Source organism: Antechinus flavipes, chromosome 1 (assembly GCF_016432865.1).
Source record: "Antechinus flavipes isolate AdamAnt ecotype Samford, QLD, Australia chromosome 1, AdamAnt_v2, whole genome shotgun sequence".
Lineage (NCBI taxonomy): Eukaryota > Metazoa > Chordata > Mammalia > Dasyuromorphia > Dasyuridae > Antechinus > Antechinus flavipes.
This window is the reverse complement of record NC_067398.1, coordinates 7,519,895-7,546,274: the sequence shown is the minus strand read 5'-3', so window position 1 is coordinate 7,546,274 and position 26,380 is coordinate 7,519,895. Positions and strand designations below refer to the sequence as shown.

Genomic DNA, 26,380 nt, shown 5'->3' with positions numbered 1-26,380 from the left:
CTGACTCAGCCACAGTCCCTTCGAGAAAATTTCTTTCCTGGGCCCTTCATTAAAAAGTCGGCTTTGTGGCCAGAGCAACTTTTTCTTTACTTCACCTGTGGCTGTGTCACTCCTAACAGGCAGCACAGTGGGCAGTAGTGTAGCTCCAAAGAGCAGTCTTTGGAATGAGAATCTAGGTTCAAATCCTCTCCAAATCCCGGCCCTTTCTCTCTGGAACTCAGTGTTCCTGTCTGGAAGGTTGGGAAGCTGGACTGGATGGCTTCTGCGGGCTGCTGCCACTTTGTAAGGGTGTGTCAAACTGTTAACATGCAAATATGCATGCAATGTATTCTCAGAAAGGATGCTGGATTTGGAGTTCCAGAAGGGGACCTGCTTTTGAATTTCTGTTCTAATTAATACACTGACTTGGGGAGATTCCTTAACCTGTAGAGGCTAATTTCCTAACCTGATGAAATGGGGTGATTGCCAAACTCCTGGCTGCTTCCCGAACTAGATTAAAATATGAACTGGGAAATAATAAAATAAATGCAGTATAACAAAGATCAAGTTAATATGTAGTTTTCTAAGTCAACTGTAGCCCGCAAGAATCCTTATGTATGGTTTAGCGGCCTACGGTTCTGTTTGTCTTCACTAGGATGACACCTAGGGCCCTTTTCTGCTCTAAATTGTTAATTTAGACAAGTTTCTTGCTTAAAGTCTTTGACATGTGGGTTTATAATTTAAAAACTGCAGGCTGGTCAATCCTCTCATGGCTCAACTTTCTTTTTGAGGATTGCAAACATCAGCATTAAGCTAATTAAGATATTTTATTAAATTAAGGGTGGGAAAATATCTCAAATATTAGAAATCCACCTTTTCTTTTTGCTCTTTTAGTATAAGTAATTCTCCCTCTTTTTGAAAAGACATGTAACGTATTGCTAAACAAAAACTAAAGATAAACAATTTCCTTTTTGAGATAAAGCTATTTCAAGATATCTTTAATACAGCTATAGGAAAGATCTCATTAAGAATTTTGATGCGGAATGTCTTTGTTTTCTAGATGAGTGAGCCCTTTTCCTATTAAGGTTTTTTTCTGCCTTTTAAAGCAAGTCGACTAGCATTTATTAAGGGCCCATTATGTGCCAGGCACCGGGCTAAATGTTGGGAATACAAAGAAGGGTAAAAGACAGGTGTCTCCTTTCCAAGAGCTCCCAGTCTAAAGGGGTACATGAAAACCTTGAAGAGAAAGACAAAGGAGTGGCTGTCTCGGAGGAAAGGAGAGCTGGGAGAAGGGATGGGGCGTGATGAAGCCAGAAGACGTGTGTGAATGAAGCATCTGCATGTTCAGGTAAGATTGATTCCCCTCAGTGTAGGATCAGTTGGAAGTAATGTAACTGCATCCTTCAATGATTTGTTTGGGGAATTAAAATTAACATCTGGCTTCTTGTAAATCAAGTACTAGCTTTGCACAGATTAATATTGATTTGAGGAACTGACTGTTAAGAGATCAGATCATTTTCTTCTAGCATTTGGGAAGTCAGTTTGCATGGGTTTTAGTATTTTTAGGTAATACTGGATAATGAATTATCGATAAAAATTAAAAAATAAGGATTATTAAAAATGAACTCCCCCTTTCTAAGGTCAGGTATCCCCAGATCTGCATTTGGAGTATGTGACCTCTGCCCCCTGCAGAAAGCTTCCAACAAAAGGAAGCTGAGGGTAGAGAGGTGCTGGAGGTCGGGGAGAGGAGGGGTGAGGCACGGTTGGCTGGGTTAGGGCCAAGCTTTAAGAACTTAGAACAGACAGATTTGTGCCTGTGGCTCATTTTTCCAACCAACCTCTCCCTTTGTTCAATTATCTAAATGATCGATAGCCAACAGCAGAAGAATAAAAGGAGATGAAAAGAGAATCAGTGTCTTCATGGTTAAGCCTTGAGGCACAAAGCTGCTACTCAGGTGCCCGTCTACTGCTGCTAGAGAGGCTGCTCATTTGTTTTCCCCTAACTCATCACAGGCCCACTCTCCCTGCCTTCCCAGGAACAATTACCTAATCACTAATGGCACAAGGCTGCAAAAATCCACACTCCTCATGCACATGAGAACTGTACACGTCTCTGTGTGACAATTATTATTGGAGAGAATTATTAAATTTCATTATTAGTTGGTTCTGAGCTTCTGGAAATTCAGATGACTGAGTAGAAGGGAACCTGAACCTGGTTCTGCCCTCTGCCAAAGACTATCTCGATGTCCCTTGATCATCCCAATGTACAGCTTAGCCTCTAAGACCTCGGCCCATGGACTGTCCATTCCTTTTCCCTTCTAACTGGCTCCATCCCTGCTGTTTACAAACCTACCTCCTTTTAAAATACTTTCTCCAGCTGTCCAATGTGTTCTTCCTTGAGAGGCCAAACTCTGACAAAGCCTTTCTATCTCCTTTGGAAGATTCTTTGCTGGCTCCTCCTCTACCTCCCAACCCCTATTAAAACCTTCCTATCGGGACCCACAGGTGCCTTCTTAGTTTTTCCATTTTATACTCTGCTCCCTTTTTTTTGGCTTGATGACCCTGTGAAAGAGGCCTTTTTATAGCTCATTACATACCCAATGGTTTGTATCCAGCCTTGCATACACACACTTCAAGTGCTCATTACTTGTTATATGCTTGACTGACTCCTGTGATCCGTTATTTCTATGCGAACTAAAAAAAAAAAAATCTAAATACTTAGCCCTAATCTCTTTCTTGCAATGTATTATCAACATGCCTGCAGGCATCCACACGAATGCCCTGCCAATATCTTAAATCTGGATTTCTCGTTTTCTTATCCCCAATCTGCCTGTACCCCACATATTTCCCTTTATCTGTAAAAGGCGCCACAGTCCTCATCTCTCACCAGGGAGTCTTACTGGTTAGCCTCCACAGCATTTACTGTGGACCTGTCCGTCCATGCATCCATCCCACCCTGTGCCATGCCTCAGAACTGCATCTCTAGCCAACGAACTAGATTCCTTATTCTTAGTCTCCTCCTATTCTAAACATCACAGTAGCTTTCTCAAACTTCTGTAATAAAATATAATCTCTTGGGGTGGCAAAGGGGGACAAGCAATAATATCAATGTGCCAGCCCACTGTGCCAAGTGTATTTAAAAAAACAACAACAAATATTTCATTTGATACTCACAATCCTGTGAGGAGGGTGCTCTTGATTATCGTCACTTTATAGTTGAGGAAACTAAGAGAAATTGTGACATAATCAGCATCTAACAGGTAATATCGGGACCACACTTGAACTCAGGTCATCCTGACTCCAGATGCAGCAAAACATCCCCTTCCTCCATAGCTGCCCTTTCTCCACTTCTTTCCCATTCCTCCCTCCATCCCCCAACTCAATAGCCCATTTCCTCTCTTCTGTTCCCTCCAAATCCTCAGCTTCCTTCAAGGCTCCCTTCAGGCTGCCAACTTCTAGGAAGCCTTTTCTGATCCCCAGCTAGCCAGACTCTTTTCAAATGATCATGTGGAACCCCATCTGTTTGCAGTAGAATGTTGTTACTTCTTGGAGGACAATTTCCCCTCATGTTTTTGTATCTGCTGGTCTTCCCACCGAGTGCTCAACATACATAGGTATTAAATTCTGAATGAGTTATACCAGTGAATTCCACTCAGTTGCAAAATAAGTAATCCTAATTCCTTAGACTCCACCACATTCACTCCCTTTGGGGGAAAGCCCCAGAGTCTGATGCCTGGCAGAGGCCTAATGACATACTTATTACAGGCCCAGGAAAAGTCCAAGCTCCAACTTTCTTGGAAGAAGACATCTTGAGTCTCTGTAGAAGATGTCTCCAAAATAGCAATAGGATGGCTGCTGTGGTTGGCCGATTCCTTCAGTATGAATCTGGTCCAGGGAATGAAAAAGAATTTTGCTACTTGAGAAATAGCAAGGCTTAAAAGTGTGACTTGAGGATGCTCTCAAGAATCTGGAGACTTACGGATCTGTTGCTGATATCCACCTGTAGTCCTTGGAATCTTGTTTCTTAAAATTCATGAAGCCACAGGACAAAACACATACCTAGCAGATATGTGAGTATTTCCCCATATTTTTACCCAGAAACTGAAGAGCTGGAGACCAGGGCTCTATTCAACCTTCTCACTGTATTTGGAGCACAGTCATTATTATGAATCCACTCGATAACTGAGGAAACTCAGGCTCTAGGGTCAGTCACAGAGCGGGGTCATACTCAGATCTGATTCCGCATGGCCCTCTAAAATAATCTAAAACTTTTGTATCCTAAAAAGCTGTTCAATGGCAGGAAAGTATTATTTCCCCAGGGATTTGCCTTCATTTGGGTCCAATTTCTCATGGTTACATTCTAAAGTAGCTGTTGCTTTGCCCTTATTCTTGTCTTCAGAAAGCTCTGGACAGTCTGCTTTAGATTCAGTATTGACAGTAGCTGTCACCCCCTGATTAAGAGGGTTATTTAGCATCATCCCATGCAAAAGATGACCAGTACCGCAGGTCTTTGTAAAACACAAAAATTGGTGCCAAAGAGATTACAGACAAGAGAACTTGTATTTAATTCTAGAAGCCTTAAGGGGAAAAAACCCAAACTAAAATTGAACAACCCTATGACTATTTAGTTAAATAAGCATTTATTAAAGGCAAGCCTATTATGCATCAATTACTGTGCTTATTATACAGAGTACTGCACTCACAAATACATCCAAAGTTTGCAAGAAGCTAGCGATAATTCAGGAGAAAGGACTATAAATGTACACATTTTCAATTTAAGAGCGACTAATACCTTTCTTGCAACTTCTTTCAGTTGAAACACATCTATATCAGTAAATTAAAGACAAATGAAAAACATTGTAAATATGCTGACAATGTCTCTATTCCATGAACAGACTAATATTACCTCTTGGCTCCAACTCCCACCTCAAACAGCAACAGGTTCCAGAGGAAAAAAAAGTATTTTCAAAGTAAATTTGCCATTTGAAATAAAACAAATGAGATTACAATCATTCTTGCTGAATTATAATTCCAAATTAAAATAATCTAACAGATGCGGGCTAATAAAATAGTAGCAAGGAAACATTTTTCCATTCATTTATTGTTAAACATTATATGTTTCTATACAGGATGGCCAAACAGACTGGAAACATTGCTGATGATGCCTAATTACGAAAGCATGGATTTTGACGCAAACAAAAAAGCAAATGAACAAATAAAGATTCAAATGTGCATTATGGGTTTAACAATTTAATTTTCAAAAGCCACAACAGTTCTTTCTGGAAATGATGATAAGTAGGACAGATTGTTAAAATTACAAAAGACATGGTACACAGAATCACATGGCATATTTTAAACAGCATGACAGTTACAAAATAGGCCATTTCATGAACTCCAAATCCTGCTGATAGAACATCTGAAAAACTTCATGAAGAAAACATTACAAAACATGGACTTAGAAAGCTCATACTACAAATATTAAAAAAAAAAAATGAGGGGCAGTAATTAGTCCACAAGAGTAGTTGAGCACAGTCCATACAGGGTGTGAAATCTATCAAAATCTCATTAAATCAACTGCTGGTGAGTCTTCAGAAAGGCAGCATTTGCATCCAGATTGGCAGTGGAGTTCAACTTTGTTTTTTAAAATAAAGATGTCTTGTTCTTTTTCTGACAGAGAGTTCCATTGGACTTTTAAGAACATTTAATTAAAATATCTCCCCCTTTTGCCAGTAAATACTGTTTGCTCATTGTTGTATTTTTGGTTTACATCTGTTACAGAAACAGGTTCTAGTCCTGCCCAGGGGTCCTCAAGCATTGAAGGTTTGAAATAGTTTTCCACATCATTAGATATTCTTTTCTCTTTGCCCCGCGCTGAACCAAATGGTGTAGATGTCCTGGGTGAACCCTTTGGAGAAAAATCATCAAATAAGGAAATATTCAGCAAAGAGACTTAAAGTGTAAATAATTTTTTAAAGAGAAAAATGGAAATGTAGCTTCTTCTTGAGACTTTTCCAGAAATTAAAATCTTAATCAATCTTAATGGAATCTTGCCACTACATATTACAGTCAAGCATACTAATATACTAAATAAGTATACTAATAAAAATGGTTATGATCTACAGCCATATTCCTCAAATCTTCCTGTTCATATACCACTTCAGCAAAAGAGATTGAGGGTTACCATTCCATTGTTAAATAAACAAACCAGGGAGCTTTTGCCTGTGAAAAAAAATAACAGTATGTTGGCCACAATTTTAAATGTTCATCTTGGTGCCTGGTAAATGTAATTATCATCAAAAATAACTAACCACTCAGTATTAAACAGGGCCTTAGGCAAAATTGCAAGGGCCTGGAGGGATCATCCTTCCATGAACCATCGTGCCCACAACTTGATTCAGGACTGGACAAACCTTATCTCTATAAGTTATCCCCAAATTTAGGATTCTCACGATTTCTTCTGCTTTTAGATGAATACACACCATAGGAAAAAAAATGGGGCTTTTTTTGTTAAACAGTGCTTCTTAAACTCTCCATCACTTTATTGGCCTTCCCAAAACACCAAGTCAGAACAGGGACAGTATATCCGACAAATCCAATGAACGTTCCCTGGGATGTCTGCAATGCTGCCTGAATCAAATGAGGATACACACTTGAATTTATTGGGATGGGGGAAAAGTGTGTCAAGGGCAAAAATGAAGTGCATGTCCACAAATTTCTCATAAAAACACTCTGGAAATACTAGGTACTCCAGTGATCTGAAGTTTGGGATGAAGCCAGACTCAAGATAAGCAGGACTAGTTTAGATAGAGGCAAATAGCTTCCTTTAACTCGGTCAGGTCCAGTTTGTGCAAATTAACCTGGTATAGTCAAACCTCTTGCTTAAAGGAAGAAGGGCTGGAATAATATGGATCCCCTGTCTTCTTCCTACCCCTTTTCCTCTTTACATAGTATAATCCATTCTCCACCCTTTTTAACAGATCACCTATTAGATGCAACTCAATGAATGACATTAAATACCTAAAAACAAGGTCCTTCTAAGTCAGAGGAGAAATAAGTCCTTTGTTTTTAGTTATCCCCCCCCCCCAAATTACCAAGTTCCAAATGATAACCACTTAAAAAAAATCAAAAAGTGCCTTGAAAGAATAATAAAATCTAACTTAGTAGATGTAAATGAAGACTAAGCAGAAAAGTATAACCACCCAAAAGTGAACATTATCAAGAGTATATCAAGAGCTCCTGGTGCTGATGGCTTTCTCCGAACTGTATTACAGCCAGCCCTAAAACAATCTAAGAGTCCATGAGGTTTAAAAAGTTCCAAATCTCACTTCATTTGGAGATACTTTACATTCTATATCCACATGGTCTCCAGAAGAGGCTTATTATGTAAACACCTTTACTACTTCTGGCCTCCAAAGTGTGTGTGTGTGTGTGTGTGTGTGTGTGTGTGTGTGTGTATATATGTAAGTAAATACAAACATATATATATATATATACACACACATACACACATATACGTACATAATGTGTACGTATACACACGCATAAGGGAAGGGAAATGCTCATAATGGTCATTTAAAAAATGGTTCTTTAATAAAGCAACAGTTAACAATGGTAACAGCTAACAATTCAATAGCTCTTACTGTGTGCTGGGCACTATGCTTAGTACTTCACAAGCATCTCATTTGATCACCCTCATTTTACAGATGAGACAGAGGTGAAGGAACTTGCTAGGCTTACCCAGCTAGAAAGCTTCTGAGAGCAGTTTTGAGCTCAGGTCTTCCTAACTCCAGGCTTTGAACTGATTCCACTGTGTCTAGCTGCCCCAAATGCAAATTTAAACGGCTCTGAGGTACCACCTCAAATCTATGAGATTGGCAAAGCTGACACAAAAGGAAAATGGGGGGAAATAATGTACTTGGGATGGAGTTAAGGGGCACTCTGGAATGATGTTTGGAGCAATATTCCCAAAACTAAGTGTGCACAAACTTTGATCCAAGGACACCACTATGAGGTCTACACCCCAAAGCAAAGAACCCACACGTACAAAAACATCAACTCTTTGTGGCAGCAAAAAACTGAAAATGGAGGGGATGCCTATCAATTGGGAAAAGGCCGAGCAAGTGATAGTCTGTGAATCTAACTGAAAAGTCCTGTATCATAGGAAGGGGATGGCTTCAGAGAAACCTGAACTGTACAAACTGATACCTAATGAGGTAAACAGAACAAGAGAACAAATTTATACAGGACTGTAAACACAAGACATCTTGAAAAACTCGGAGTTTACAGAGAGCAAATTAAGGAACTGCTATCAAGTCTACATGGACTAGGGTTTTTATTCTTTTGGGTGGGGGGAGCCCCTTAAATGATAAGACTGATAGCACATGAAAGTATTTCCACTTAAATGCACTAGTATGATTAAATCTTAGAGAAGACCCACCTGGGCCAGTGATCCAAGGCTTTGAATTCACAAACCTTCCACTATTATCTCGTTTTAAAGTGTGTTTGAGCAACATCCTCAATGGTACTGTACAAAACACCCTGGATTTCATTTGTTTGTGCCACCTGAACATAAGGAAAATCACGGGAGCTATTTAAATGCCCTTCTAAGAACTAAAAATATAGCCTTGTAAGAAAATGTGTTTGGGGATACTTACACCTAGATAAGACAAATGTGGGGAAAGAATACAAATTCCAATAAAATCTCAACCAATTCATAAAACACAATACAATAGGCTAAACCACAGTCTCTATCAACATCTCAAATGAAAACAAGTCTCTTAGGGGATAGTGAGGTTAAGTATGGGCTCTGCAACTGATGATGCAAATCAAGTGATGTCATAATGGCAAAATGACAGACTTCAGTTACATTTTCTACAGAAAAGAAAACTTAGTTATAAAACACTTAAAGCTAAGTATCTGCGTTTTAAACAAAAACTGCTACCTTAAAAAAAGCAAGAAGGCAGTGACAAAAACAAATCCAGTAAAAATTGATGTGGTTAAATCCTTTGGGAATAACTTTTACGTGCTTCAAGACCAATAACTGAAAATCTTTTTTAGTTTGATAAAACTGTCATCTGTTAATATGTTAAAAGTCCTGTTTTTCCATTACTACTCCATCTGAATTATTTTATTTTGTCAAATCTTTCCCATATCCATAGCCTATAGGTAGAAAACAACTGTTTTTGACAATGAATTTTACTGAAGAAACCAGAAGGAAGTAAAGCAAAGGGCTTAATTAAGAACTAGGAAAAAACTTCATTTTCAGTGAATTCATGAAACTGAAGTTCTCTTGGATCCAAATGTAAAGGCAGCAGCCTCCCAGGGCCTGTCAAGAATCAGGACTCTCTGAATTGCAGATGAATACAAGCAATTTCCTCAGCCCAACTGTCTCTAGTTTTCAGGCAAATTCAGAGTAGCCCCAACAGGCTTCTGCTTCAAGTTCATCCTTCTCTACTTCTCCTTTGTACTCTTATGTACAAAAAATTGATTTGTGTTTGGAAATACATTAAATTGGAGGAAAAGTAATATTAAAAAGGGGGAGAAATCTGTTCAGAAGTCCAAACTGAAGCACCGACAGCGATGCTTTTAATGAATGTGACAAGCAAACCTAGTTCAACTCTGTAAAGAAACAAAAGCAAAAAATAAAATAAAAATAAAAACAAACCAGTACAGTTTTGGAAAAGGAACCTTGCAGTTACCTTCAGACACTAAATCCAGAAAATAGCATTTTACGGCAAAACTTTTTCCAAGCTTTGCCTATTCACAGTAATATAGAGCAAAAAAAACCAAAAAAAAGCAGCGTTTTGCAGCTCCAATTGCGATGCAGCTGGGGCCAACAAAACACCTGAAATCATTAAATCGCATCGGCCTGGAAACTATTAAAACCCAGCAGATGGCCCAGAACGCCGATTCTGAGATGGATGGGATACATGATAGCTTTGTGTTCATAAAATAAAAAACGTTTAAATTGGTCTTAATTTTTCAGCAAGAGAACATGCACGTGGGAAACGGGCACGCAACAAGGGCGCCGGTAGGTCGCTCCCCAGCTCGAGCTCCCTTTGCACTTAGGATCTTCTGGGGCCGGCCGGCATGGGCTGGCTGGGCATGGGCTGCCCGACTGGCACCAGCTGCCCGGCCCCCGCTCCCGACTCACTTCAGCCTCCGGGGGGTCTCGGGAACCCCCGACCTTCTTCGAGAGGTCGGGATGTGCTAGAAAAGGCAGGCGTCCTTCACTCCCGCATCTTCTTCTTCCTCCTCGGCACGACCCGGACTGTGGGGGGGTCCCCAAGACTCGAGAGGACCCCGTCTTCTGTCTAATTGTCCGACATTCATTTAAGTTCATCCAACGCTTTCGCACGTAAGCTCCCGGGCACTCACCTTCTTCCTAACGCTCCCACCTCCAAGTCTCAGGTTCAGCTGGGGGAGGGACGGGCGCCACGCCCTTTAGGGACCGAAGGGGTACGGGTCCCCAGGGCGACAGCCGGGGAAGCCCGAAGGCGGGAGGACACTTAGGGCGACTTGAGAAAGGGAAGCCCTCCGAGTGTAGGCGCCTTGGGATTGGGCCTAGCAGGGGTTCCTCTCCTGCCCCCCTCCCCCTCCCGAAGAGGAGCCCGCGGCTCCGAGCGGCCCCCGCACGTACCTGCAGCGGCCTGGGCGGATGGCCAGGGGAGAAGCCGGCCGGAGGGCCCGAGTAGCCGGGGCCCGAGGCCGGGGAGCCAGAGGCGGGCACGCGGGGCCGGGCTCGGGGCCCGAAGGGCGGCGTCTGGTGCGGGCTCCCGTAGCCGTCCCGGGGGGAAGGTGGGCGCGGGCCCGAGGGGCTCCGGAAGCCTCCGCCGCCGCCGCCTCCCCACGAGCCCGGGCCAGGTCCCGCGTAGGGCGGCGTGGGCGGGCGGAAGCTGGGTCTGTGCATGCGGGCGCGGGAGGCGGCGACTCGAGTGCGGGGTAGACCAGGACCGCCGGCCGAGCGCGAGAGCGAGGCCGAGAGCGAGGTTACGCGCGCCGCGCCTGCGCTCTGAGGCCTCTCCGCGGCCGCCCCCGCCGCCGCCGCGACGCTACTGCTGCTGCTGCACCAAGGTTCCGGGCGCCCAACGTTCCGGGTCCGGAGTGCGCCTGGAGGGGGCGGGAGGAGGGGCGGGGCAGGGCGGGGCTTCAGTGCCGGCTCCCGCCCCGCTCTAGTCCTGGCGTACTTCTAGGGGCGGTCTTGCACCTGGGGTTCCGAGTTCTAGTTCTCTATCTGGATCTCTCGAGCTTACCTCTCCGAACTCTTCTGCCCGGTTGCCGTGCACTGGGCTCCCGGCAGCCCCTGCCCGCGCTCCCCTATGCTCGCCTGATCTTCGGGACCACCTGCTCGAGCTCTCCCGTGCCGGATTCCCGGGGATTCGGGGCGCCTGCAGGCTCCCGTCCAAGTCCCGTGGGATCGGCGAGCTCACGATGCTCGCTGTCGGGCTCGTGTCTCGGCGCTGCTGGCAGAGGAGCGGCGTTTGGAGGCTCGGCCCCGGGAGAGACACGAGGCGGTTCCGAAGCAGCTGCCCACGTCCAGGTAGTCGGTCCCTTGCAGACCCCCTGTCGGGGCCCTGTGGAGGGGCTGCGGTTGCAGGCGCTTCGTCGGTCTTCCCGAGTCCGGCTCCTCTCCACTGCCGCTGCCATCGGCGCACCCCCCTCCCCCCCCCCCCCCCCCAGGGCCTCTGGAGCTCAGGATTCCACAGGGGATCATTGGGCCATAGCACCCTTCTACCCCCCCCCCCCAACACCCACCTCTCCTCTATTCTACTATCCAAGGTGCCTGGGGGTAGGAAGCGGGGCCACACACTGCAGAAGAAGCCAAGGGGCTGACCCTGAAACCCTGCCCACCCGGGCTCACTTTGTAGCTTTATGAAAGAAGGAGCTTGCGCTGGGGGACATCCAAGTCCCCTTCTAGCTCTCCAACTGGTGTCACCGCTGCATTTTCTTACTTTATTTCCATTTCTAAGGCAACTCCTAGAAAAGGAGTTTGGGCAGCTGGTGGTGCAGTGGCTAGAACGCCGGACCTGTCCTCTGGCCTTAGACAATAGCTGTGTGATACTGGCCTTTTGTGATACTTAACCTTTTGTCTCAGTTTCCCTGATTGTAAAATGGGGCTAATAACAGCCCTTTTCTCTTATGATTGTTGTGGGGATCAAATGAGATTATCTTGGTGAGAGAAATAGTCATTTCTCTCCTGTATTTACTAACTAATTATTGTTTTAGGATTAGGTTTTCCCCCTTTACTACTTCCTCATCCAGAAATGTACAGCAAAAGTGTGGGAAATTTCTCTCAAAGATGTACCCAAGATCTAATCAGACAGTAAAAGAAATTCTGTTTGGGTGAATAGGTGCACTCCTCACTGCATTTGCTCTGACGTGGGGAAATGTGATTCTCCCTTTTGTCAGGCAGGTGATAGGGAAATCCATCCATCTTTGACCAAGATTTGGGTCACTCAAGTCAGTACTCCAAGACCTTCATTGTAATACAGCCACCTTCTCATTATAATATTCATTTTCTCATTAACTGTTAACCAATTAACAGTTAATTAGTTAACATCCAGTTTTCTTAGGACATATAAAACTGTGAACCCTTAGTTCTTGGTCTAAGAGAGCTGGCCGGATGATTATTCTTTTATTAATAAACATGCTGGCCTTATTAGTAAAATGATTCAATCCCCCAGAAACTTAACGCTTGTCTGTCCAGCTTTTTTTTTTTTTTAAATGTAGACATTAGGCACTATATAAATGGGGATTCTTTTCCCTTCTCTTTTCCCTTTCCTTCCCCTCTCTCGCACCTACTACTTGTGTGATCTTAGGCAATCCTTTGATCCTTTCAATGCCCCTTGAAACTCTTTACCACATGCTCCTGTTCTTTGATAGATCGAATTTGCATACCCAGGTATGGGTCCCTTACCCTCCCCATCCTAAACCCAGGCAGAATTGTTTCCCCTTAGGTTTTTTTTTTTTTTTTTTTTCCTATAAAGAACAGACTGGAGATCTGGTGAAATCCTGGCTTGTTTAGGTGAACTTTGGACTTTCCCCTTTGCTCCTTGGCTCATCCTTTTACTGGAAGCTTCCTCTAGGGGATCATGCCTGAACTTTTTCTTGCTAAGCATTTGATTACTATAGAACTTTTGTTGCTTGCTGTCTGTCAAAGTCTTGAATGTTAATCAATCCTGGGTCCTCAAGTCAAATCCGATTTTCCTGTTATGGCCAGAACTCTAAACAAAGGATTCTTGCAAGGTACTAAGTCAGTGCAATGGATAGAGACAATAATTATCTCATTTAGCATGGTTCAATGTGATTGATTTAATCCTACAAGGAGATGTTATGGCCAGAACTTGAAACAAGGTACTAAGTGGAATGGAGGAGACAATGGTTAAATCTAGTTTAACATCGATTTAATCCTCCAACAAATAATGATTTCCTAGTGATCTAATGATTGGTGTATACTCAGTGTGGGGGCATATAAACAAGCAGCTCTCAAGGGCTAGAAGGACAACCGCACTAGAAGCTCTCAGCCAAGATTCAGTCAGGGAGATTCAGAAGCTAGAGAAGGCAGGCGGGAACTCAAGCCCGCAGAACCAAGGGGAGAGAGATAGGCCTCTAAGAAAGCTAACCGGGCCCCAGAAAAGGAGACAAGACTTGGAAAGAGACAATAAAGGATTTGGATTTTAATCCCTGGCTACTTGTGTGGTTATTACTGAACTGAAACCGAAGGCTGCCTCCAGAGACCTCAAGAAAATCTCAACAGAGAATATTACATTTTAGAGAGAATATTACCTTTTCCCGTATTACTTTTGCATGTGGGAAGGCCATTTGAGGTACTTGGAGTCAGAGCCCTGGAGTATCAGATCCCAGCCTGCCCCTAACTGCCAGGGTGACATTTGGCAAGTCTCTTTTCCTTGACTGGCCTCAGCTTCCTTGCTTAGAAAATGAGATGAGGTTTCAGGAGCTTTAAGCTCTTAATCTTGTGTTTCATCAATTTTAGCCTCTAAACTACCTGTGTGCATTTGGCCACAGCTAGGTGGCGCACTGGAAGAGTCAGGAAAACTGATTTAAAGCTGGCCTCAGACATTTATTAGCTATGTGACCCTGGGCTGGGCAAATCCCTTAACTTCTGTCTACTTCTTCCTGCCTAAAATAGGGATATTGAAAGAAGCCAGTTTACAGTGTTATTCTGAGGGTCAAGTGAGATAAAATGTGTAAAGTGCTTTGTAAACCACTTTTAAGTTGCTATCTAAATGTCAGCTTTTTATTATCCCCATTTTATAAATGAGGAAACTGAGAAGGTTAAGCAATTTTTATTCAGGGTCTCGCTGACTCCAGGTTTTAGCACATTGTTGATGTCATCAATGAATCAATAATATGTATTCTATTGAGTTGTGAGCTCATTTAGAGAAGCCCTGGGGCATTTTTGTTTCACCTTTATGTTTCCATGCATATAGTAGGTCTATAATAAATGTTTGTTGTGTTGTATTGGATTTACTCCAACTCTATGGAGGTGTTGATCATTCTAGACCTTTGTTAGACAGGAGGCGAGAAAAATTCTATGTAATTTTCACTCTTTCTGTTTGCTTGTATTTTGTTTTCTCTCTGTTTTTTCTTTTTGATCCGATTTTTCTTATGCAGCAAGATAATTATAGAAGTAGGTATACATATATTGGATTTTAACTTATTTTAGCATATTTAACATGTATTGGATTACCTGCCATCTGGGGAGGAGGTGGGGGGAAGATTTTGCAAAATTTTGAAAAATTACCCATGCATGTGTTTTGTAAATTAAAAGCTTTAGTTAAAAAAAAAGAAAGAAAGAAAGAAAGAAAATGTAAATAGAACTTTGTAAAATTTGTAATAGACTTAAATTTTACCCACGAAATAAAAGCCAAACTCAAGCAAGAACTTTTTTGAACTACTGTTTAAATCTATCAGAAGAAATCATTCTTGCCTCCCTCTCCCCCATCCTGGTTTATCAATCAAACTCTTAGAACAGTTGCTAAGGCCCGAACTTGTTTCCTCTGTCCATTGTGCTGGAATAAAGCGATCTACTGTCATGCAAGAGAAAACAGAAAAGCAATTCTATTTCTTTTCCATTTGTTTCTTGGCCGCCACATATCCCTAAGCGGTGCCACTGGGGATGCTGAGGTCCCCAGAAACATCCACTGTCCCAATTTGTAGACAGAAATACAGAGCAGAAGTCCGGGAGCAACAACCTCCACCTTTCCCAGACTAGCGGCTGCTTTTGTTACATTTGTGGCAGAGGGGGTATAAAATGTATCAGAGAAGTGACCATCCTTGTGCTTGACAGAGGCTCCTTCAGGCCAGCTTTCTTTTATGTACCCACCCAACATCCTTAGAAATTCCCAGGTTACATTTTTGCCAAGAGATGGAGAGAATGTATCTTTAAAAGTAATTTCTCCACGTTCCTGTTGAATGCTAACAGAGAGCAATCACAGCTCTGAGTCTTGTTGGACTGAACAGTCCAAATTGCTTCAACTGATATTCAGATGCCTCAGGCCTTTTCCATCCTGCTTCTCCTGCTACATAAAGTCTCCTCATTCTCCATATCCTTCCTAATCTGTGGCTCCCAGAATAGAACCCATTGCTCTAGATGGGGTTTGACCTGGGCACAGTGCACAGGGCCCGTCCCCTGGAAACTACCTTTGTTCATGCACTCCCACATCACCTGACTGTTCCGTGCTTAATTTGCAGTCTCCTAAAATCTCCCTTATTTCCCTCTGTGACCTGAGAATTTTATTCCTGAGAACCTGATGTTGCTTATTAAGCAATATCCGAGTGAACTTGGCTGATCAAGGAGACCAAGGAGACTCCCTGCCCCTTCCCCCCAAAAGAACTTTTTGTGATAGCAAGGAAATGGAAACATGGAAGATGCTCATTAACTAGAGACTAGATAAACAAATTTTGAGATGTAAATGAATTGGAATGTTACTGTGTTGTAAGAGCTGGGTGAGTGGATGAAAAAAAAAACCATTTATTAAGCACTTACTGTATGCAAAATATTGTACTAATGAGTATGGAGAACACCAGTACAAAAGCAAGCTAGTCCCTGCTCTCAGACCTCACCATCTAATAAGAGAAGAAAACACAGGAAGTTCTGAGGATAAGATCTCATCTTTAGGGGGCAGCAGCAAATTTTCCTTAAGAAGCCCTTTGCCTGTCAGTGCCAAGGATTTTGGTGGAGGCACCTGCTGCATGCCAGGGTCCATTTCCACTAGCGCTATTGCCCTGGACCACAGTTGTCTAGGCCTGAAGGCTGGCTGGCCCATCTCCTCCCAGAGCACTCCCAAAAGCCTGTAGGGAGACCTCCATGAACTGATAGCAGATTGAAATAAGCAGCTGCAGGAAAGCAAAATACCTTCACTATAATAAGGTAAATGGGAAGAATAGCAGTCATAGAAATAACCAGCTAAATAAAGCACTTACTAGATTCTAAGCACTGTGCTTAAGTAAGCACTTTATTCGATCCTTACAACTCTGGGAGATTGGTGCTATTATCCTTTTTTTTTTTTTTAAATAGTTAAGGAAACTGAGGCAAGCAGAGGTGAAGTGACACAGCTACTTAGAATCTGAGGCAAGATTTGAACTTGGGCTTTCCTGTCTTCAGTCCAGAACACCATCTCTACTGAGTCACTTAGCTCCTATTTCCCTGCTGAGTGAATAATTGTGAATAACTGGCTGATTTCATCAGAACTGGGCAAAGGAAGGGAAAATGAGCTCAGTATAGAAATATGTGCCCCCTCCCCCTTAATGATTACTACACTATGCCTTTTTGTCAAACTTTTAAAAAAGTATTGTTAATTTTTGTTTTTTTAATCAGATTCATTTCCCAACACAGTCCTCCCTACCATCCAGAGTGAACCTTTATAACGAAGAACTAACAAGGGAAAAATAATAGCAAAGCTAACCAACTCATCAGCCAAGTCTGCTGGTGTATCAAGGGTTCCACATAAGCTTTTCAGATAAGAGGGTTTCAAAACTACCCCTCCAGTCATTTCCATATACACTTCAGAACATAAAAAGATTGTGTATGAATTGGAAATCTACTTTCACACTGCTTGCCTTTAATAAGGTATATGATAAAGTATACATGCTACTTTCAAAATTGTCTTCCATGTCTTTGCTTCTTTTTGAACTTTTTTCTGTTTTTTTTCTGTTCATTTAAAAAAGTTTCCTTTTTTAATCTCCCTCTCCCATTCTTTTCCACTCTTTCCCCTCCCTTTTTCCCACTTCCCCCTCTTTTATTCTCTCCCCCTCAATTTCCCCCCACTCTTTCTTAGTTTTCCCCCTCTCTCTCTTCATCCCCAACCCCCTCATCCCAACTGAAAACTGAGAAGAAAGGAAATCATGACAGATAAGCCGGTGAAACAAAATCAAACCCATACTGGCCATGTCTAAAAGTATATGTCTCTTTCTGCACCTTGAGTCTATCTGCCCAATAGATGGATAACTGACTTCATTAAAGGTACTCTGGAGACATGGTTGGTGGATCACCAACGATGATGTTGGCCTGGTCTAAATTGTTCTGGTTCTGTTCCCTTCCCTCTGCATCAGTTAGCATCCTCCAGGATTCTTTGATAGCATCTCTTTTGGCCTTCCTTATGCACAATATTCTGTTACGTTAGTATTGTCTTTATATTCAGTTATTCCCTTTTTATTTCCCTTGCTCACTTCCATTCTAAGTCTTTTTCTTCTTTTCCTTTTAATGTCCTGCTTTCCTTTTAAGGCTCCTAAAGTTTGGTTTGAGACTATTTCCTCTGTTTTCATTCTCTCAACTTCTTTATCCCCACTTGTTTTTTTGAGTCTTGTGTATTTCTAAATCAAATTAATTTTTGTGCATGTGGGCACATATATGTGTGCTTGCGTGTACATGCATACACACAGTGTGCTGTGTGTACATATGTATGCATTATGTCACATATGTAATATACACCTGTGCTCTGTGCATGCCCTGTTCTGTGTGCATGTATGTACATGTACATGTGTGTGCATTGTGCTGTACATGTTTGCATGTATGTATATCTATATGCTGTATATACATATGAGTGTGTGCATTTGTGAGTGTATGTGAGTGAAAGTGGGATATTAAGAGGATATTAATTAACTCATTAAGCATGCACACTCATTGCTTGCAGTTACCTTTCACCCACTTCTTGTTTTGGGATGATTTTTTATCAGTTTTTCAGTCAAATAACTCAATAGCTTGTTTTGTGCAACTGATTCAGCCAGCTGCCATGACTTTTCTCTAAGTCTTTGTCCCTATTTGGAAGTAAACTCTACAGGTTGCTCAGCTCACAGCCTAGGGACAGGTTTTATAATTCAATTTAATGGATCACTTTCAGAGTGATGAATACAGCTTACAAGCTGGAAGTTCTCCTGGGCCAGAGACCTTCTCCATTGGAGGAAAAGTAGAGATTTTATAGAGATTTTATACTTGAATCATAAGTGGGAAGGGAGGGCCAAGGTGTTTTACAATACCATCATTCCCAGGTCTTAGTGGTTCCCATGACAACCCCAAGAATGGAAGACAATCTAAGTCTTAGATTGTTTCAAACTTTGAGGGTCATGTCCACTCCCTCCCCAGGGCTCAGAACCAGAGTTCTGTGATTGGATCGGCTTTTGTAGTTCTAGATTCCCTTCACTTATTGTACAAGCTACAGTACAGCACAAGGATGTAGTCGTTGTCAGAATGGCTGCCAATTTTAAGCTGCATTGTGGGTGTCTCATTCCCAAGTCAGAAAAGACAGCTCTGAGAAAGCTAAATTATCACTATATTCATTACCTATATCATATCGATTAACATGAAAACCATAATAATTTTTTTTTCCACAGGGAGATGACAAAGAAGTAAAGTGTAAGATTTGTTTTTGAAGAGCTTTCAGCCTAGGGACGTAGGCAAGACCAATGTCTGTGGGTTAAGTCCAGAAACAAACCATCATCTAAATGTTTACATATTATACCAGTCCATGACTGCTCTACCTCCAAATGTAAATGTACAACTTTCTGGAGCTAAGGGGAACTTACTTGGACTTTGTTAAATGTGTGGGAAGTTCCCTCCCACTGATGAGGATCCTGTGGAAGCTTTAAAGTAGTCATTTTGGGCACTCCTTGTAATTTGTCTCCTGATTGAATATTAATCTCTCCCTGAATCTCTCAGCTAGTTTTCTTTCCTGTTTTCTCAGCCCCTTCACGCTTTCTAATAGCAAGGCAGCTTCCCTTTTTAGTTAATGTTTACTTACTTATCTCCTATTTGGGGCCCTGTGTCCCTAAGGCAATAATTACCTTTTCCTAGTCTGGGTGTAGGTGGTTTTCTCTGTGACCCAAACCTTAGATCTCTTGGCGACTTGGCCTAGCACGCGGATATACAGATATATAGAGCATGCAAAGGATCATAGGAGCCTTATGTAGGGATGAAATGGCTAGATGGCTTTAAAATACTCTGTAAGCCTTCAATGTGCTACGTCAGTGTCAGCTAAGATAATGGAAATTTTTCTTACAGACACAGCAATGCCCATAGGAACACCATGATGCCTCTGCATGACTAGCTACACAGCCCTTGTGACCTCTCTTAAGAAGTTCTGCAATGTTCTTGAAATGGGAGCAGCCTTTGAACTCCATCCCAGAAACTCTTTTTCTTCTGAATGGGTGCTTCAGGAAGTCTCAGCTGGGAGAGAAGCTCTCTGTGATCCACTGCCTTCTCTCTGTTATTAGAGCAACTCTAAGGGGGTCTCTCCCTCTCTCCCTCCCTCCCTCCCTCCCTCCCTCTCTTCTCTCTCTTTCTCTTCCTCTGCCTCTTCCTCTCTCTCTCTCTCTCTCTCTTTCTCTCTCTCTCCCCTTTCCCCCCCTTCCCTCCCTCTCTCACCTCGCTCTCTTTCTCTTCCTCCTCCTCTTCCCCCCCTCTCTCTCCCCCTCTCTCCCTCCTCTTCTTCCTCCCTTCCCCTTTCTCTCCCTCTCTCCCTCTTCCTCTTCCTCCCTTCCCCTTTCTCTTCCTCTCTCCCTCTTTCCTTTCCTGCTTCCCTCCCTTCCTTTATCTCTACTCCTCTGTCTCTCTTTGTTTTTGTCTCTTTGTCTTCTCTCCCTCTTCCTGCCCAGGAAGAAAACATTATATGACTCTAAGCTAATCAGAAAACAGCGTATGTGGATATAGCATCGATCTTGATACCATATTTTGTAATATTCTCTCTAAAATAATATTCTCTGTTGAGGTTTTCTTGGGGTCTCTGGGAGCAGCCTTCCTTTCAGTTCAGGAATCACCACATGAGTAGCCAGGGGTTAAAGTCCAAATCCTTTATTGTCCCTTTCCAAGTCTTGTCTCCTTTGCTTTCTTAGAGGCCTATCTTTCTCCTTGGTTGCGAGAGCTTAAACTCCTGCCGCCAGTCCTTTGTCTTCTCTGCCTCTGCCGGCTTCTTGAGGTCCTCCTAATGTGTCTTGCTTTCTGTGGGGGAGGCAGGAGGACCGCCACGGTCTCTGTCTTTCCTAGTTCTCATTCTGGCTGAGTTTGTCCAAGCTTAAATGGTCTCTTATCAAAGATGTGAATCTTGTAGAACTATAGTAAGTGCTAAGAACATGTACTGAACTAGAGAACTGTTAAGCACCATGCTAAATAACCATTGTCTCTATCAATTCCACTGACTTAACACCTTGTTTCAAGTTCTGGCCCCTAACAATATTTGACATCATTAGTTTTTCTTACGCATTCATCAGAGACTAAATTATATTCTACTCTGACCTGAAAGCATCCTCTAAACTAAAAATAGAGCTTTCCAAATACATTTTCTAAAAAACAAACAGATCTCAAAGAACCCATTATTCCTGTAAGTTGGATTGACTTGGAAAAGAAGTCAGATTGTTTTCTTCTGGGAAGGGCCCAGTTGGAGAGGTGAATACTCCCATGGAAGCAGCAGCTAGAAGGAAATGGGTTCAAATCCCAACATTTCTTCATACTAGCAGGTGACCTTAAAGTCCCTTGTCTTTTTTGGGTCTCAACTTTTCTCATCAATAAAATGAAAATGCTATTTAAAAGATTTTAGAAAAAATCATCCCTTGCCTCCCACTTCTATCCTAATTTCCTGAGGAGAGAATTTGAAATTAATATTATTTAAAAGCCCAAGAAATGTCTTTTTTTTCTCTAGATACAGAAAATATAAAGCCCCTGGATGGTGTGAAAATTCTGGATCTGACCAGGTCTGTCTCCATGTGTCTGGTTTGGGGTGGCCAGTTTTGAGGACAAATAGCAGGTGGACATATTGCTGGAAGGCAATGGATTTATTCATCCATATTAATTATTGCAGAGTCCTGGCAGGACCTTTTGCCACGATGAACTTAGGAGACCTTGGAGCTGAGGTGATTAAGGTGGAACGACCAGGTAAGGGGTCCTTTATTTTACACTAGCTGTTTGCGGGCCTGCTCCAAACATTTTTGGTCCAATTGGACATGGAAACATAAAGGCTCTGTCTTTTTTCTCCTGACTTTGGAGACTTGTTCTGATTTCCTTCACCCACTAGAAGTGCCAAGGATCAGGGTTGGGATGCAGCTTAAAGTGCCCAGCCCCAAACCAAATTCTGGGCAAAGGACCTGGGAATGAAGCCCACAGCGGAGGGCAGAAGGGTTTAGGGTCAGACTAGGTTTGAGCCTTCAGCCCCAGATCATATACCAGGCCTTGGTGGCTGAGCTTGTGTGTTAGAGCCCTATAACCCTTGGGAGAAGCAGGGAGAGGTGGGAGTAATAGGGCAAAAAAGAAGAGTAAGAGTGGAAGAAGTGGGGGAGAGGGAAAGAAGAGAAGAGAAAAGAGGAGAGATGAGGAGAGGAGAGAAGAAAAGAGAAGAGGAGAGGAGAAAGGAAGAATGAAAGAGTAAGCCAAGTAAGAGAGGAGAGAGAAGGAACTACTCTGGAACACCGTGGATTGGACCAGAACGCATAGGTGAAAATTAACAACCCTTTCCAAAAGAACTGAGATGCTTCTAATCCTGCTCTCTTTCTTTCTTTTACTTTTCTAAACACACAGATTTTCTTTTTCTTATTTTGGATTTAATATTTATTAATGTGTACAATGTGCCATTTTTATGAAAATGATCCATAAGAACCTCTTCCTCCAAAACAATTAACCCCCTCAGACATTAGAGGATTCATAATAGGCAGCAAGCTGAGGGGTGTGAGGTCTGAGGAAGCCCTCCCACAGCCCTGACTGGGGTCAGAGTATCTGCCAACACTGCCGCTGTCTGGCTGCGAGACCTGCCACAGGTCCCTTGGAATTTCCTCCGCTGTGAAGTGAGGGACCTCTAAGGTCTCTGAATCAATGGTCAATTGAAAATAGAATCCCTGGAAAAACTTGGCTTATGGTGGTTCATGATCTTTTTTTTGATCTTTCAACAATATCTATACCTTCCCTCCCTATTTTCCTCCCTCCCTCTCTCTCTCCCTCTCCTCCCTCTCTCTCTCCCTCTCCTCCCTCTCTCTTTCCCTCCCTCCCTCCCTCTCTCCCTCCCCGCCCTCCCTCTTTCCCTTCCTCTTTCCCTCCTTTCTTCCTTCCTTCCCTTTCTCCCTCTTTCCTTCCCTCTTTCCCTCCTTCCTTCCCTCCCTCCTTCCTTCCCTCCCTCCTTCCTTCCCTCTCTTCCTTTCCTCCCTCCTTCCTTCCTCTTCCTCCCTCTCTTCCTTCCTTCCCTCCCTTTTCTCCCTTTTCTTTTCTTCATATTCCCAGTGCTTAGAACAGTACCTAGTACATAGTTGTGCAAGATCCCTGAGGACAGAGTTTTCTTGATTTTGCTAGTGTAAGTCAGTGCCTAGCCTAGGTCCTGGAATACTGTAGGTGCTTACCTGATGCTTGTTGGATTTGGTGGAAGCAAATCAGTGGAAGGAGGGCTCACATGGATGAAATCTCAGTTCCTTGAAGCACTGAAGTGAGAGAAGCCAGAGCTGGATCCAAGGGCTCCGCAGGGTTCCAGCTCTCTAATAGGATGTCTTTAAGGGTTGGAAGGATGTTCAAGTATTTTCACGTGAAATGTGGAAGATCTTGAGAAGATTGTTTTGATTTCTAGGAGCTGGTGATGATACTCGAGCTTGGGGGCCACCTTTTGTGGGATCAGAGAGTACTTATTTTCTCAGTGTTAACCGAAATAAAAAGGTAAGCCAAAGGGAGGCTTTATCTGACCTCCCCAAGAATGCATTTAAGATAATGAACTCTGCCAACCTGGATTATTTTTATACAGAATCCTAGAACTTCAGAAGTGCAAGGGATCTGGTACCTTCCAGTCCAACCTCTTTATTTTATAGATTTGAAAACTGAGGCACAGCATAGTAAAAGGACTTGCTCAAGCTTGTACAGCCTGAATCACTTTTCATATGTAAATAGAATTTTCAAGTGAACGTTTATTTTTTAATTCTAGTGTAAGATTATTGAGAGCAATGAAACCAAAAGTCCAGTCTATAAGAAAAACCTCCCTTGACACAGTCTAATTCTCATGAAATTGGTTTTAACAAAGAGGTTTTAAGTGACTTGCTAGGGGAAGAATAGATCACTTATCAGACAGGAAGTTGAAGACAGAATGGAACTCATTCTGGGTCAGGGTTCTGACACTAAGCTGTCCGTGTTTGGGCTCATGGATCATTCTGTTTTCTCTTCAGAGCATCGCTGTCAACATTAAGGATCCGAAGGGGGTGCAGATCATCAAAGAGGTAGGGGAGGGGCTCTACTGGAGGCAGAGACTTATAGACGGCCTTCATTTCTAGCTGTTCGCCCCAGGGCAGCGTTTGGTTTCTGGGAAAAATTATTGAAGGGTGTAACTGGCCTCCCGATGACATTCAAGGGTTAGGAGCGTGTGTGTGGCTTGTAAATATGACGCCTTTCTGGTTTGAGTCATTCTCCCAATTCCCAGATGACTTTGCTGACTTTGAAAATTGCCTTTTAGGAGGAGAGCAACAATAACAAGAAAAGCAAAGTTCCCCTGGTAGCCAGTGACCAGCACAACAAAACCACATGAACTGTGGGAGAGTCTTGGGTCCTCCACGCCTCCCTGGCTGTGCTAACATGGCTGTCCCTCATCTTCCCCAATTAATACTATTACAGGGATTTAGCATAGGGAGTGACCTGTGAGTTTGCTGATACAGGGAACTCCCAGATGAAAAACCTCCTTTTCCAGATGTTGTTTGCCCTCTTGCCACAAATTAGAGTTTCCTGGAGCACAGAATGGTTAAATGACTTCTCTGAGTTAACCCAACCAGGATGTGTCTGGAGCTGGATTTGAATTCTCTTCAAAACTTCAGGTCTGAGATACAATCCCGATCCACGGTGCCATAATTGCTTCTTTAACTATTGAATGGACAATAAATAACTGAAGGTGATAAAGCCCTCAATTATTTCAATGCATGATTATGGACTCAGTGCTTCCGCATCAGCACCAGCGCCAGCGCCAATATCAGCAAAGTCCTTACATTCAATCCTTGTGACTGGCTGCTCATTGCTCCTGGCCTAGCCACTGGGATCATACAAAGGATCAGGCACAAGTTTAATCACCCCTGTAATAATAATGAGAAGGATGATAATGATGACATAAAATTCTTAATACAGTTTTAAGTTTTAATAATTTGAACTTCAATACCTACTAAAGCTTAAAATTGCACTAAGACTTTTGGGACTTGGCAGCTGGCAAAGTACTTTTTATGCCTTTTCTCACTTGACCCTCATAAGAGGCTTGTGACAGGCATCCAGGTATGAATAGCCCCACTTTACAAAAAAACAAACTGAGGATCAGAACAGTACATAATATGGATATTATATGTAAGCAAAGCCAGGACGTTTCTCACACTAAGGACAAAATTCTTTCTATTATCCTACCTGGGGGCCAGTGCCTATCAAAAGCCATTCTTATTTTCCTTGTTCCTGAGCTTCTTGTTCAAAAGGCTTAAGATCATGCCTTGTATGAGTAGTTGGAAGCTGCTTTTATTTCCAAACAGAGCCCCCTTTTGAACAGCCCAGTAGGGGAGGCCAGTCTCTGGCTCACTGGGCCAAAGAATGGGCAGCAAGAGCTGAATGGATTGATGTGAAAAGTTCTTTTCAAAATCATTTGTTTCTAGGAGAAAAATAATCTAAAGGAAATGGAAGCATCAAAAAAAAAAAGGAATAACATGATTGAGGATATATGTTCATAATTGGGAAAGACACTTAATAAATATTACTCTCAATTTATACTTAAAATAGTTATTTGTTTGGTTGTGGCATTGTGGGTAAAAAGCCAATGTCAGGGAAGCCTAGGTTCAAGTCCCTTGCCTTACCCATACTGGCTGTGTGACTCTAGCAAGTCACTTAACCTCTAAATAATGGGTTTGGACAACTATTAACAAATGTAGTTTGCACTGCACTGGTGGAGGGTGTTTCTTTATCTGGGAGTTCCTGATATAATGGTAGAGCCATTAAACCATGTTATGATGCAATATGATGCTTAGAAATGTGAGGGGGTGTGGATCTGGTGGATCTACCAGGGACAAGGACAGACAGAGAGGCTGGTAAGTGCATAACCCTTTTTTTTTTTTTTTTTTAAATAGAGAACAGCTTGTTTCTTCTCTTTTCTATGTGTTAATTAAATTAAGATTCAAGTTTTTTTTTTTATTCCAGAAAGAAAATCCCTTAAAAAGGCAAAAGTAACCTAAGCACTTTTCTTATTTAACTATTGAACTGAGGTCTATTTAGTGCCACAGGGCAGCTGGGTGGCAAAGTGGAGGAGCATTAGCCGGAAGTTGGGAGAATCTGGGTTCAAATTTGACTTTAGACATTACAGATGGGAAGGCCTGGAGTTTGGGAGAAAGACTGGGGCTGGTTCTATCGAACTGGGAGTCATCTACCAAAAAATGGGACTTATTAAGATGGAAGAGGTTGGGGGGTGGGGAGAGACAATGGCTAGCACCATGCACTGGGGGATTCTGCCATTTAGTTGGTACTTTGTCCACATGATAAGACATGAAGACGTCTTTTATAAAAGCACTTTATTAGGTTCTGAGAATACAAAGAAAAAAAAATGAACCAATCCTTGAAGGAATTTACATTTCAAGAAGGGTTTAGAGTTAATTGTGATCATATAGAACAAAGATAGAGTGGTCATCTCTCTCCACCTGCTCATTTTCCTTATTCATTCTTATCCTGGTTCTAAAGTGGGCCTCTTAAGTGGAGGTCTATGAATTTGTCTGCATTTCAATACAAGTATATTTGTTATATTTTATTTTATGCACTTAACATTATTCTGAGAGGTGATTCTTACACCTCACAAGATGGCAAAAGGTTGTGGAGTCAGGGTTAGAGTTAACCCTAATCATGATATAAAACAAGATTAACCCCTGTTCCAAAGTAATGATGAAGTGTTTTCTGATATTTCTATGTTAATTACTAAAATCA

General features: G+C 42.5%; 2 protein-coding genes across 3 annotated transcripts in view; one reads left to right on the top strand and one right to left on the bottom strand.

The window, feature by feature from the left end:
- Nucleotides 1-5,062: 5,062 nt before the first annotated feature.
- MPLKIP (M-phase specific PLK1 interacting protein) lies at nucleotides 5,063-11,033 on the bottom strand. Its single transcript, XM_051978599.1, has 2 exons — nucleotides 10,619-11,033; nucleotides 5,063-5,884 (listed from the first exon to the last, which is right to left on the bottom strand). The coding sequence occupies exons 1-2, from the start codon at nucleotides 10,886-10,888 to the stop codon at nucleotides 5,681-5,683; spliced, it is 474 nt and encodes a 157-aa protein (XP_051834559.1). The 5' UTR covers nucleotides 10,889-11,033; the 3' UTR covers nucleotides 5,063-5,680.
- A 198-nt stretch (nucleotides 11,034-11,231) lies between these two features.
- The window catches only part of SUGCT (succinyl-CoA:glutarate-CoA transferase), a 558,844-nt gene continuing 543,695 nt past the window's right edge, over nucleotides 11,232-26,380 (top strand). For both annotated transcript variants that reach the window (XM_051978583.1, XM_051978590.1), the window contains exons 1-5: nucleotides 11,232-11,518; nucleotides 21,132-21,183; nucleotides 21,291-21,364; nucleotides 23,034-23,119; nucleotides 23,620-23,670. In XM_051978583.1, the coding sequence (XP_051834543.1) occupies nucleotides 11,410-11,518; nucleotides 21,132-21,183; nucleotides 21,291-21,364; nucleotides 23,034-23,119; nucleotides 23,620-23,670 (372 nt within the window). In that variant the 5' untranslated portion in view covers nucleotides 11,232-11,409. The remainder of the gene's footprint in view (nucleotides 11,519-21,131; nucleotides 21,184-21,290; nucleotides 21,365-23,033; nucleotides 23,120-23,619; nucleotides 23,671-26,380) is intronic.

Bases quoted from the DNA above. Each gene is read 5' to 3' on its own strand.
- MPLKIP (XM_051978599.1), bottom strand. From the start codon at position 10,888: ATGCACAGACCCAGCTTCCGCCCGCCCACGCCGCCCTACGCGGGACCT. The intron at 5,885-10,618 runs GTACGTGCGGGG...TTTTCTCCAAAG, and splicing joins ATCCGCCCAGGCCGCTGCAG to GGTTCACCCAGGACATCTAC.